The sequence below is a fragment of the Rhincodon typus genome, chromosome 1 (genome assembly GCF_021869965.1).
Source record: "Rhincodon typus isolate 14 chromosome 1, sRhiTyp1.1, whole genome shotgun sequence".
Taxonomy (NCBI): Eukaryota; Metazoa; Chordata; class Chondrichthyes; order Orectolobiformes; family Rhincodontidae; genus Rhincodon; species Rhincodon typus.
This window is the reverse complement of record NC_063332.1, coordinates 46,269,873-46,284,832: the sequence shown is the minus strand read 5'-3', so window position 1 is coordinate 46,284,832 and position 14,960 is coordinate 46,269,873. Positions and strand designations below refer to the sequence as shown.

Genomic DNA, 14,960 nt, shown 5'->3' with positions numbered 1-14,960 from the left:
CAACCAAGCGCTAGAGGGCCCATGTCAAACCAGGCTGTTCAACAATTCAGCCTGTGTTACTTTAAGTTCCAGCATTCGGTCCAATTTATTTGCTTTGGGAAAACAAATCGTTACGAAATTATCTGCCAGCCTCGAAGCAGGAACTAATAACACAACGTGGTGAGTAATATTTTGCAAACGGGAACACAACCACAGAAGGGGAACTCTTAAACTTGTTTTAATTGTATACGATATTTGTTATCTACCCACGTTCAGTTAAAAGCAAAAAAAGTGTCATGTCCTTTCTGTTATACAATTACAACAGTTGTAACTTAACGCTTATCCCCACCCTTCCTTCAGATAGTACCGTTAGAAAGACGTGAAGCCACAATGGAGAGTATCATCTTGGTGTTATTCCTTTTCTGTTCGCTTCAAATAGAGAGGTTTGAAGGTAAGGTTAATTTCCCTGTTTATATTTGATTAAATGCAGGATGCAACATTTAATAAGATAAGACAAACTTCTAATGCAGAACCAATACGGAAAACATTACTGGCCCAATGGTGGAAGATAAATAATTGTGGTATCATTGGCCGACTATAAAATTTGAATGGCTCATTCACAATAAAATTGTGTTTGACTCAAAGTGTGATAACTGTTGGCCACGGAATTGCTTAAACTGACATCAGGATAAGTGTTTCTTGTTTTGTGCATCAAATCCTTGCAGTGTGGAAGCAGTCATTCAGCCCATCGAATTCGCACTGACCCTCAGAAGAGCCACCCGATCCCTGTAGTTCCCATGGCTCATCCACTCAGTCAGCACATCCCTGGATACTCGGGGCAATTTAGCATGACCAATCCACCTAACCTGCACATCTTTGGACTGTGGGACCAAACAAGAGCACCCAGAGGAAACCCAGCAGACACGGGGAGAACGTGTGGAGTTTGCACAGTCACCCGAGGGTGGAATTGAACCTGGGTGCCTGGTGCTGTGAGGCAGCAGTGCTAACTACTGAGCCACTGTGCCACCTTCTCCAAATTTATTTAATGAAACAAATTCTGTCTCTCTATTTCTGTAACCCTTTAAAATGTTACCAGTTAGTATATATATTGTTTCTCCCCAGTCTTCCTTGCAAAATATATGATTTCATGTTTCACTGCATTAAATTTCATTTACCGTGTCAGCAGTCTGTGCCTTCCTAAAGTTTTTGTTCCTCATTGTTCCTCATGTTCCCAGGTTTGGTATCATCATACTCTCTCTACCCAAGTCCATGTCATTAATGTATTTCAAAAATTGCATAGGTCCTTAAAGCCAATCCCTGATGACTTCCCTTCAGTCTGGGAAAAAAGGTTTAGTCTTTCAAGTATTCTGTCTCTGACTCCATTTCATATCTGTGTTGCATCTGCTGTTTTTGAATGTCATTGACTTTCATTTTGATAACAAATCTGTTACATAACACTTCTTCAAATATTTTTTGAACACCATGTACACAGCATCAGCTGCACTACCTTTGTCAATCCACTTTGTTAACTCCGAAGACACAAGTTGGGTGAGGGCCTGTTAGTTCTTTGAAGGGTCTGAGGACTGTGACAGTGTAGAGTTGCCGTTGTAGTCTGCCTTAATGAGCATTGTATGCCCATTTGTGCTACGAGAAATTACACTGAATGTGCAAACAGCTAGCAATTGAGAAGAGTGTGCTAGATGGGATCAGTGAAGTAGAAGATTTGGAGACATGTGACTATTAAATTCAGTGGAGTATTAGGATTATGTATATGAATAGTTGAGCTAAATGGACCTGGGTAGCAATAGTGCAAATTAGAGCAGATAATATAACAAAGCATTGGTTGTGTAAACACTTATTTAAGAGGAGGAGAAAAGTCTTTGTAGTAGGTGAGGAAGAAAGTGGTTGAAAATGTAGAACTCATATAGCACTGTTCTGCAGTACTGGGGACAAGGGAATTAGAATTCAGTAACAGTGCCATCTTCCTCCAGGTAACAATGGACAGAAAATTATGGCTGTATGGCAAACTACTTGCTCCACTCCCCACAGAAGAAAAGTTAGTGGCCAACTGTCTGGCTGGTTAGAGCCTATCCCACAGCTATAAATCACTGCAGGTAGGCGAAACAAGGTCTTAGTGGGACATTCCCCTCTCTCTCTGAAAAGGAATCCCACCCTCAGAACCTGTTGACAATCTAATCTGGCACCCACAATGTAGCAGCACTGCTCGAGCGTCCAACTGAGTGCTGCTGAGATTACTCACAGGCTCATGCAGGAGGCTGAATGAATCCTGGATCTGGGTAAGTCTGAGCTTTGGGCTGAGAAACTTCTAGAAAATAAGGAAGGAGGGTCAAGAGAGGGTAGGGGTGAGGGTTTGAAAGAATGTGTGGGTGGGAAGGAAGCATTTTTTTTTTAATCTTCTTAACAGGGTGCCCCTGATGGACAAATTCCCTCCAATTAAAGAAGCCCCCAACCCACTTTATAAAGAATTATGAATCCCATATCCACCTGACTGCCAGGCCAACCGTGTTATGATGTGGACATTATAATGTTGGGGTCAACTGAGCTTTTAAAAAACTCAATTGATCCTTAGTTATTTATTTACTTAGGTTGTTGGCCTCCTATTTTTAGTACCTATACTCTGTTATGAGGGGCAACTCACGAGTATGTGGAAACATGGTAAGCTAACCACCTCACTGTATTAGATGTCCTGCCCCAGCCAATATATATCGGGGGGGGGTGTAATATGCAGCTTGATGAATTTCAAAGGGTCTTCCTAACACTCCGCTTAGAACTCTGTTGGCCAGTTGTTAATGTCCTTCAGTTCTGCTGAGTACAGAATGATCAAAACATGGAATAGACTCTCAGGTAGGCAACAGAAGACATCTTTGGATTTATTTAAGAATAAAGTAAATGGTGTTTTGCGAGAATGTAGAGATTTTCTGGTTGGATGAACTAAGATGAACTGAATGGGCTTTTCTCACTCAGTAATTCATGATGTGAAGCTTATATGTGAGCAGATTATATCAAGATAGCCAATTTCCCTTTATTATGAGGAAGTATTTTGCTGGGCATGCAGAATTCATCCCTAACATTCTGCTTACGTGTGTTGCAATATTTTATTGTCCATCAACAGCATAGTATTCCTGCTTTGTAATGATGTTTTAAACAATTGTGCTGAAGCTTTCACATTAAGGTTTACGCATTTCTTTCCAGGTTAGTTAGTGTTGGTGCCCCAGGTTCAACCTTTTCTTGCCCAAACCTGTCTCCGTCTATCTCAATATACATATAATTCATAATTCACTTTCACTTGTGGATGTTTTTATGAATTTCTTCAGAATTCAAACAGACATTTAAACTTTGATTCTGTTCTAATCCCTCATGAATTAAGGAATATTTCCAGTGCTTCAGCAGAATTCCAAAAGTCAGGAAGACAATTATATTTATATTCCTCACCTATAACTTTGAGTTTACATTCTTGTCCTGGGGTGTGTAAGTTAAAATTAATTGGTTAAGCAAAATAATACTTTGGTTAAATTTTTACAAACCTGTAGAATTATAAGTTTGTTCTGGGGATAATTATTTTAATGACAACAAAACAAGTGATTTTAGACCAAAGATAATTTGTTTATTTAAGAATGTAGGAAAGTACAAAATTTGAAATGCCATTCTTCATCAAGTCCATTCCTTCAGAGTGTAGATACTTTTTAATATTACAAAGAAAGTGAATAAATGTGTCTGCATATTTTAACTACATGTATATTTAATGCTTTTAAACATTCCTCCTTGACGTATAATGTTATTTAAGTTGTTTTACATCTAACTTTGCTATTAAATATTCTAGGCTTCAACATCAAAAATGTCCATCTGGACAAATGTATCCGTGCAAACAATGAGAAGACTAGAATATCTCTCACTGAATGTAATCCAGATTCTGAGCAGCAGCAATGGAGATGGGATTCCCGCCTAAACTCCATAGTTAGCTTTAAAACTGAGCAGTGTCTGACAGTTCACAAAGCTAATGAATTTGGAACAGTGAAACTGGAACCTTGTGCCAGTGGTCAACATCAGGCGTGGATATGTAGCAAACGGGGTCATCTAACTCTTGAAGGTTTCAGCTTGCATCTCAGCGTAAAGCACGGGACAAACAAAGTTCACATCTCCCACGAAAAAGGCAAATTAAGCAAGTGGCGAACTTTAAAAGATCAAATCATCTGTAAAGAGGCTAACCATATTTGGCAACATGAAGGTACTACAAAAATTTTGGTTTTTCTTCCATTTTTTGGTGTTAACTAAGGTTTAGATTTTAGCAGTATTCTGATAAACCATTGGAGTAATATAGAAAACCATCCCTTCACTCTTGTTGTATGTGCAAATTGAATATTTGGTTTTCAGCAAACTAAGGACATCCAACATAACTACCAGACAATATGGTATATTTTCTCCACAGATGCTTCCAGACCTGCTGAATATTTCCAGTATTTTATATTTTTAATTGCAGATTTCCAGCATTTGCCTTATTTTGTTTCAGAATCATGATATTATGGTTTTCTAGATTAAAATCAATATCTTACATATAATACTTATTATTCACTTACACATTAAAAGAATTTTAACCAGAGAGTTAAAAACAAAGTTTCTTTTACACGTTGTGGAGCAATTGTCCTGTTACCAATTTTGACATCACTTGGAAAATTTCGGGGAATATTCATTAACAACAAAATGTTTATAAATTGAAGGTCTCATGACAAAGGTTCTAAAGATCAGCTAAGAAATGACTATGGGCTAGAAATTGGATAGGCCGAATGTTTTTCATGTTAGTCACAGAGTCATTCGGCACAGAAACAGACCCTTCGGCTCAATCAGATTTCCTAAGCTCAACTCGTCCCGTTTATCTGCATTTGGCCCATATCCCACTAAACCTTTCCAAGCTATGTACCTGCCTAAATGACTTTTCAATGTTCTAATTGTACTCATCTCTACCACTTCCTCTGGCAGCTCGTTCCATATATGCCCCTCCCTCAGTGTGAAAAGTTGCCCCTCACGCCCCTTTTAAATCTTTCCCTTCTCACTTTAAATCTATGCCGTCTAGTTTGGACTCCCCTATCTTGGGGAAAACGCCTTTGTTATTCACATTATTTAAGCCCCTCATGATTTTATAAGCCTCTATAAGGCCACCGCTCAGTCTCCAATGCTCCAGGGAAAAAAGTCCCAGCCTATCCAGCCTCTCCTTATAACTCAAATCTACCAGTCCCATAACATCTTTTTATTTAATAACGCCCATCCTATAGCAGGACAACCAGAATTGTGCACAGTATTCCAAATGTGACCTTACCAATGTCTTGTTGGAGACCACAACTTGTGACCTGCATATGCCCTTACAGATTTTTATTTTGTTCATTCATGGGATTTGGGCAACGCTAGCTTGGCCAGCATTTCTTGCCTAATTACCCAGAGGACAATAAGAGTCAACCACATTGCAGTGGGTCTGGAGTCGCATGTCAGCCAGACCAGGAAAGGATGGCAGATTTCCTTCCCTAAAGGATATTAGTGAACCAGATGGATTTTTCCCACAATTGCCAATGGTTTCATGGTCATCATTCGACTCTTAATTCCAGATTATTATTGAATTCAAATTCTACCATCTGCTGTGGTGGGATTTGAACCCAGGTCCCCAGAACATTAGTTGTGTCTCTGGATTAATAGTCTAGGGATAATACCACTAGGGCATTGCCTATTTTGAAGTGAGAATAGGCAAATTTGGTATCCTCATTTTATGTGAATGTTTGTAATGTTTGACTGAGTGGGGTCCATGCTGTTCTTTTCTTAATATTGTCAGCAACCTCCGTGAAGAAATTGTAACGATGCTACAGAGGATATAGATAGGTTAAGTAAGTGGGCAAAGATCTGGTAAACGAAGTATAATATGAGAGAACTCTTGTGGATTAGTCCAGTACTAAGGGATACTGTTTTCAGATTAGGGAACACCTTTGACACCCTTTTAGGACAGATGAAGTGAGTTTTTTTTTTCTGTTAGAGTGTTATGTGATTTTGGAAGTCTCCACCTCAGAACATGGTGGAGAGGGTTTATTGAATATTTTTACAGGGAAGGTAAATAGATTCTTATGATGTGGAGGTGCTGGTGTTGGACTGGGGTGGACAAGGCCAAAAATCACACGACACCAGGTTATAGTCCAACAGGTTTATTTGAAAACACAAGCTATCGGAGTCTCGCTCCTTCTTCAGGTGTTAGTGAGAGAGGTGGCATCAGGCACAAAAGATCAAAGGTTCACACCGCTGATGATGTGCTAAATCTTTAATCGGTTAGAAGGCTTTAATTAATTAATATGTATATGTAAATCCCCAAATTTCTTTGAAGTCAATGTCCTGAGAGAACTAAAGGTTTTATCAGTGTAAGGAAGAGGTGGCATTTTAGGTCAGGCAATGAATATTAGGTTTGAGGCCTTGTTTTGAATCTGTTTGTGTTTCGGTTTGGGGTCAGACTGGTTTTATTTGTAAAGTAGGAATTTATAAAATGCCACATTGACTGTCTATAAATTGTGTGCTTTTTGAGCAAAATAGAATGTATCTGCAACTACAAGTTCACCCCATAGATTCGTGTGTGTGTGTGTGTGTGTGAGAGAGAGAGAGGGAGAGAGAAAAATTGTGTGTGTGCACATGAGAGAGGATCTGTGTGTGTTTGTGTGTGTATGTATATGTGTGTGTGAGAGTGTATAGTGTGGTGGGATCACTGTTGTGTGACATGAACCCAAGATCCTGGTTGAGGCCGTCCTCATGGGTACCGAACTTGGCTATCAGCCTCTGCTCAATGACTCTGCATTGTTGCATACCCCGAAGTTTGCCTTGGAGGACGTTTACCCTAAGATCCGAGGCTGAATGTCCTTGACTGCTGAAGTGCTCCCCCATTGGGAGGGAACATCCCTGTCTGGTGATTGTTACGCGGTGTCCATTCATCCATTGTCGTAGCGTCTGCATGGTTTTGCCAATATACCGTGCCTCGGGGCATCCTTGCCTTCAGTGTATGAGAAAGACAACATTGGCCAAGTCACGTGAGTATCTGCCATGCACGTGGTGGTGTTCCCACGTGTGATGGTAGTGTCCGTGTCAATGATCTGACATGTCTTGCAGAGATTGCCATTCTTGTTAGGCAGAGGAATCAAAAGTTATCAGGGACAATGGGAATGTGGAATTCAGAACATAAACAGATCAGCTATGATCATATTGAATGACAGAGTAAGCCTGAAGGGCTAAATGGACTGCTTCTATACGTTTGTACCTGACTTAGTGTCTCTCTATGTGGCTCAGTTGTATCTTGCTTCATATCACTCCTGTAAAGTGCTTTGAAATGGTTCATTGCATTAAAGGAGCGATACAAACACAAGTTGTTCAGTAAATTCAACATCAAATCAGACACATAACAAGAACTAAACAAAGAGAAAGAAAGATTGAATTATAAGAGATGAGGAAAAGACAGAAAGGTAAAGATTTAAGTTTGTCATTTTAAATTTTTTTATGGTTTATTAACTGAAACTTGAAGAGATGAAATTAATGGTCAATTGGTAGTGCCACAGAGTTATATAGCAGTAAGTAATACTTAGTGCGTTGTTAACATTTAACATTGCTGAAAGAACATTTGGATTTAAGCTGATAACACATAACTTTACATGGAGGTAACAAAGTGTGGAGCTGGAGGAACACAGCAGGCCAGGCAGCATCAGAGGAACAGGAAAGCTGCTGTTTCTGGTCGGGGCCCTTCTTCAGAAAAACTTTCTGTGGTGAGTTTATTTTGTGCCTAATAAGCTGTTAGAGTCATAGATTCATAGAATCCCTACAGTTTGGAAACAGGCCATTTGGCTGAACAAGTCCACACCTATTGGAGGAACTTTAGACTGTTCAGTGCATGTCACCGGTCAGGCAGTTAGCGAAGAGTCATTTCCACAAAGCTAGTAGCAGAGATGTGCAACACAGACAGGATGTTCTTGGATATTTGAGTTTTACTATTCATTTGCCCATCACCTGAAGTTGTTGCATTGATTACACATATGTGTATTTCAATGGTTTGGACTTGAATGTAGCGGGCACGATAAAGATGTTTTGAGGCAATTTTGAGAAAGCTCTAGACTAGAAAAAGATATTAACAGGGTGTTCATATGAGCCAAGTAGTGGCAAATGGAATGAGAAAGTGAGAATATTGAGCGAGGTGTGGCAATATAAATGGATGAGTAATCCCTATGCAGACCAATGGTGTGGTGTGTGGTTTTGAATCTCACCATGGCAGATGGTGAAATTTTGAATTCAGTAACTATGTGAAAAACCTCATGGTGTCAATGTAATAACTGTCAATTGTAAAAATATCCTTTAGGGAAGAAAGTGTGCCACCCTTACCCGTTTTGGTCTACATGTGACTCCCAACCCACAGCAATTGACTCTTCACTCCCAGATGGGCAATAAAATGCAGACCTAACCAATAATGCCCACATCTTGCGTTTTGTTAAGTTAACAAAGCAAAGGAATTCACAAATAAATGGTAGAATATTGGAAAGTTTAGAGGTATATTGGCAATGAACGTTCACAAATCCCTAAAGCTAGCTGGACAGGTAGAAAAGATTGTCATGATGACTTATAGGATACTTCATTTTATTAGCTGAAGCATAGAATATAATAGCTGGGAGGTTGTTCAAGAACAAGATATAACCCTAGTTAGGCTGGTGCTGCAATACTACTTGCAGTTTTGCAGGAAAAATGTGATTGCTTCAGAGAGGGTACAGAGAACGTTGACAAAGATGTTGCCTGAACTGAAAATTTTAGCCGTGAGAAAAGATTGGTCAGCCTGGTGTTTTCAAGAGAGGATTAGATGATTATTTGAATGGAAACAATATGAATGGTAATGGGGAAAAGGCAGGACAAAGTCTTAATGTTTTTTCGGAGAGCAGTGCAGACATTGTGCCCTGATTGGCTTCCTTCTGCATCATAATAATTTTGTGATACTGGGAAAAGGAGTTTGAAAGGGTATCTAGTTAAAATGGCTAGAATTATGAGGAATTTGGAAAGAGTGGAGAGAGGTCTAGTCGTCGAAATGGGTTGCGTGTCTGACTGTCAGCTTGAAGCTTCAACTTTGAATCACACTCAGGACTTGTTCTTGGTTGAGAGATCCATAACATAGATTTAGGGTGAGAGATTTAGGGGAGATTTAAGGCAAATTCGTTACAGGCAGAGGGTGAAAAGGATCTAAAATTTACTGCTTTAAAGGGTATCAGATGCAGAAACCCTCACAACATTTGAAAGGTTGGATCTGTACTTGAAGTGCCATAACCTAAAAGGCTGTTGGCCAAGAGCAAGAAGGTGGGATTAGGCTGGATTGCTGTTTGTAGTCTGGTGCAGACATGGTGGGCTGAATTTTTATTTAAATTCCTAATTTCTAGTTACTAAAAGAAAAGGGTGAGTGACGTTTGGCTCACCGTTATTTTAGGAGTAAGATTTGACCTATTTTTGATGTTTAGCATATTCCTAGTGAAGTCAGAGGTAAATTTCTCATAGCATCATTGATTAAATTTTTCCTTTTCTGTGCATGTTGAGATTGTTCCATAGTTTGGATTTGTTACTGGTGCAGTATAGTCTTGATGAAAAGCAAGTGTGCTGTGGATATCTCACACTTGATTTTTGCTTCGTGGTGACTAAATCCTCTGTTGCTTTATTAGACTCTCTCTTTGTGCTTTCTCCATAGCAACAACAGAATAGAACATTATGTTGAAGCATTCCTCCAGTGAATATTCTCTGCTGACTAAAAGTGAAATTCTATTAACCCTAAGATGGCTGCACCAGCTATTTCTGAATGAAAAGGCATTTTAGAAGTAACTTGTACTTGGAAACAGTGAACCACGGATTAAATTGTAGGTGTCAAAATGAAAATGATTGAAAGTTACAGCAGTGTTATGCCAAAGAAAGCTAATGTTTAAAGTATATAACATACAGTTTAAGCTATTACAAGTAAATGACTATCACCAGCTTTCATTTCCTCTGGTTATAATGTAGCATTTTGAATATCATGTTAATATTAGGCCAGGTTAGCTACACTACTTTAATACCATTATTCTAATTTTCACTGTTTTAAATGCAGATTGGCATTAAGTGAAAATAGATTGAACGTTGACATTGTTGTACTCATTAAATTGGGTTTGTTCTGAATGTAGCAGGACTTTTTCCCAGTCTTTTAAATTAACTAACCCCCTCCTGAGACAATTCAGTTTTATTTCACATTCTGTTTCCAGGATACTTCAGCCTGCAACCAACCATTTGCAACAAATATCTGTTTACGGATTACCACTGAAAAATACATTTCATGCCAACAACTTGGATGGTGTGAAATTGGACAACTTAGTAAAACTGTTGCCAAAAGTATACAATGAGTTCAAGGTTCTGGGACATCTCGGGAGGAATACAGAAAGAAAATCCAATTTTTAAAATATGGAGGAAAGTGCTGTAAGGGGGAAAGTGCTCCATGTCTTTCTCTAACTTATGTTGTATTTATTTTAGAAGCATCTTTGGATTGGAAGATGGTGAGGTCCAAGTAGACAAAAAAAGTGACACTTAGGATTTTTTCATGGATTATTTGTATTTGCTGACAGTATTTCTGGCTAGGCAGCATTTATTGCCATCTTGAATTGCCCAGAGGGCAGTTAAGAGTCACCCACATTGCTGTGGATCTGAAGTCACATGCAGGCCAGACCAGGTAAAGATGGCACGTTGGTTATCATGTTAACATGGTCACCATTTGACTAGCCGTTTAATCCAGATCTTTTTTATCTTGACTCAAATTTCATCATCTGCCATGGCAGGATTCAACTCCATGTCGTCAAAACATTAAAAGTGGAAAGAACTGTAGAGGCTGTAAATCAGGAACAAAAACAGAATTTGCTGGAAAAGCTCAGCAGATCTGGCAGCAACTATGAAGAAAAATCAGAGTTAATGTTTCGGGTCTGGTGACCCTTCCTCAGAAGGATCTTTTCAGGTGTTTTTGTTCCTCGAAACATTAGCCTGGGATTCTAGATTACCATTTCAGTGGCATTACCACAATGCCACTGCCTCCACAATAATTTGTCAATGTTAAAAAAAGTGAAATGAATCACCATAGTCCCATAAGCTGCTCCCTCATTAGAGAGAGAGGTAACTGGTAGTGCGTTCAACCTGAGGGTCACCACACCTCAGGTGAGGGCTGAGGTTTCTCATGGTGACCTCAGCCAGTACAGGACTTGAACCCACACTGTCGGTGTCACTCTGCAAACCAGCTACGCAGCCAATTGAGAATACAGACCATGAGAAAAGGCTGTCAGACCCATGTGCTTCTTTTGACTTGATTATTTACTGATTTATTGCCTATGCATTGACTATCCCTTCCCAATTTCATGGGGGAGACACAAAAACAGGCCAATCAGAATTGAAAATTCCTGTCTGACTTTACATTGATAGGTAGACAAGCTACAGCAGATTCTTACATTCATTGCATGTTAGTTTGTTGCAATTTACTTAAATGGGGTTGGGGTCTCAGCGAAAGGACAGGGGCGTTAGGGAGTTTGCTTTGGTTGACTTTTATGTTCTTCAAGGTAAATGATGTCAGTGTCAAAAATGAATATACATTTTCTGATGAAGGGACACATTGACCTGAAATGTTGACTGTCTTTCTCTCCACAGATGCTTCCTGATCTGCTGCAGCATTTTCTGATTTTACTACAAATTTCCAGCATCAATAGTGTTTTGCTCTTGTAGGCCTTTTCTACAGTTTGATCCCTGTCACCATTAGCCAATTTAGAGTTTAGTCTGGATCGGCTGCAGTGTAAATCTTCTATTTAACCCTTTCATTGTGCCTTAATTCAACCTGTGTTTTTTTTTTCCAGGAATAGGTACAATAGGTGGATTTTTGTCAGGGTCTGAGGGACATGGGCTACAGTGAAGTGTGTGGCAGAGATGAATGAGAAGCTTGGCGAGGCCCATCTTGACATTTGGGGAAAAAACTCACTTTATCATTTATGCTTTGTTCAAGGGGTGTGGTGAGTTTCTTGCAGTTTGCCAATTAAGGGAGATTATTCCTTGTTAATGGCACAATCCCCCAGTTTAATATTTATTTTATCAAGGCTAGATGTTGGAAAAACTCAACACGGAAACCTGGCAGAATCAGCTCCTCACTTGTTACCAATGACCTCCATGTTGCCTATGACCAAAGTGCAGTCTAGGGCATGATGCATACACAACAGATGCGCACACATTTTGCCCATGGGATATTAACACTCAGTATCTGCCACCCTGTCAATCCCATGACCATGCTGCCTCTCCAGTACATTGACAGTCCACTGTGGAAGTGCAGACTTGCAGTGGAAACCACACCAGTAACTAGCATTGAAAGGCTGCAGCTACATTATAGGAGTGCAGGTTGTGGTCATCGACAGTTGAGAGAACCTTGGTTAAAGGAGGGTGCTATGCATGACCACACCTTGCATGTTTACCTCATATGCCAGGGGCTAGGTGGGAAAGATAGGCAAGTGCCGGTGTTGGGTTGGGTAGGGACCTGGGGAGGTGCAAAGTATATTGAATTTAAAGGATGGGCTACTAAAAAAGGGATGTTCAGGGCTTATTGACATGTTAAGATGGAGTCTGGAAGCCACTGACAGAGGAATACTCACTGTCACCTTCCATCGTGCTGGGAATCAAAAGTGGGCAAAGGGGAAGAAAGTGGCTACACCCACACTTGGAGTGGATGGGGTAAATAACTTGAACAATGAGGGAAGTGGCTATCTGTGGCACCATGATAGAGACTTAAAAGGAAATAGCATTGCTCACAGATATAACAAGGTATAGAGCTGGATGAACACAGCAGGCCAAGCAGCATCAGAGGAGCAGGAAAGCTGACGTTTCAGGTCTAGACCCTTCTACTGTCTCTGTAACATTGCTCACAGGCTCATTTACTGCACATTATGCAGACCTGGATCATCCTTATTGCCTGGCCATCCTAATGCATTGCCTCCCATCCTCCATGTGTTGGACCTCAATGTCACTGAGACTGCTGGACAATTCATTGACAGCAACACTTTGCGCTCAGAGTCTATGAAACAATGGGGATATTACCTGAGAAGGGCTAAAGGTGCCAGGATGCCATATATACGCATTGTTCATCTTGCTTTCCTATAACACAGCAGGCTGTCAGCACATATCTCTGTCCGTGGCACTTCTTCTGTGGCCATGAGTGATGCCTGATGATGTAATAATATCATTTGGTCCTACACAGAGAGACTAACAACCAGATGTTTCATTAAAGCACAAGCATTTATATAAAAATTTACAAGCCATTGTTACTCATGCTGCGGAAGTGTGCTCAATAAGTTTTCTTCTTCCTCTTATGCAGACAATCACACTGCTACAGCTTCTGGGAAATAAGGGTAATTGCAACCCACTTAATTGTCTGTTGCTCCTTTTCCTCCCTGTGTACGTGGATCATGTGACTGATTGCCACCTCAGCGTCCCCTTTTGCCTGGGGCTGAGTAGGTGCCTGGTTTCTGGCAGTTCTCCAAGTGCCACTGGCCTGGAGAGTTCCTTCCTCAGCTAGCTACAGAGCTGTTGCAGTGAGGTGCTCACTAGATTGTGCTTCTATATTTTTGAAACCTAATGTTTCCACCAAGATGTCAGTATCGGATGGTGCAAGAGGGAGCGTTACTGATCCTTCATCTGAGACACTCGGTGTTTCCTTTGTACTTTCATACTCAGTGATCTAGGAAGTGGCTTCTGGTGGATCCAATATTTCTCCACGGAGGTCATGGAGGTGCTGGCTGTACCTGCAAAAAAAAAAGTGAGAAGGTGTCGAAGTCAGTGGTTAGAAATGGTATGCAATGGATGGAACTGACCAGAGGAGTTAATGTGAGAGATGCAGTGGGATGAAGAGAGGTAAAAACTGAAAGAACTGTGGATGCTGTAAATCAGGAACAATAACAAAGTTGCTGGAAAAGCTCAGCAGGTCTGGCAGCATCTGTGAAGAAAGAATCAGAGTTAACGTTATGGGTCCAGTGACCTTTCCTCAGAACTGGTACTTGCTCAGTTGGCAGGACGTGGATATCTGGGCATCCTCACTGGAGTGGTTCTGGTCTTCTCCTGCAAGGGCAAGGATTCTGTCCCCATAGGAAGTGAGGAGCCAAATTTTGATATTCAATTAACCCTTACAGCCTCCCTCTACTCTGTTATGGGCTATCTTTTCCTGAATGAGAGAGATTACAGTAGGTGACATGGCTGATAATGCTGGAGAGGTGGTGAGTTTTTCTGAGGGAATGAAGAGACTATGCAGCCGGCATAGTGGGTTACTGGTTTGGGAAATTAGTCAGAGTAAGAGCCAGTGAGAGAAAGTGCTTAGGCAATGGTGAGAGTGGCAGAGCATGTGACTTAATGGGAGGTGGGTACAGTATCAGAGATAGAATGAGTGTGAGGTAGCTGACAGAAGAATGTAGCACTTACCCTGGCATAGTGGAGAAGATCGTGAACCTTCTTTCAACAGTGCTGGTCATTCTTCTGCACCCTAAAAACCACTTGTGACCAGTGTCCATGTTTATGCCTGGTGTACAACATTGGAGGTCTTTTGGAGCATGCAGTGAGCTGAAGTATCCAAGTCTCGGGGACAATATGAAGCGAGAAATGCATTAAATAAACTTGTTAGCAAACAATAATCCCCCTTAATAGGCAACTCATCGCTACCTAGTGAGAATCTCACCTTGACACCCAGAATATAGTTAAAACATACGGTGAATTGTTCCCAATATCAAATAAGCATGGCTGGAGTCTTGTGCAATTTTGCCACAATTCTCACCACAACCCACATTGTCCAGCATCTTCTGTACTTTGCTTTTACCTAACTTCAGCATTCTGTCTTATAGCAAGCTTCCTGTTCATTCATTTGACCCTGGATTTTACATGTTGTCTTATAGTTACTA

The 14,960-nt window shown here is 40.5% G+C and overlaps 1 protein-coding gene across 1 annotated transcript in view; it reads left to right on the top strand.

The window, feature by feature from the left end:
- si:dkey-245n4.2 overlaps nt 1-14,960 on the top strand; it is a 28,967-nt gene continuing 14,007 nt past the window's right edge. Inside the window, exons 1-3 of the mRNA XM_048595547.1 lie at nt 1-159; nt 340-430; nt 3,821-4,225. Coding sequence (XP_048451504.1) covers nt 370-430; nt 3,821-4,225 — 466 coding nt within the window. The 5' untranslated portion in view covers nt 1-159; nt 340-369. The remainder of the gene's footprint in view (nt 160-339; nt 431-3,820; nt 4,226-14,960) is intronic.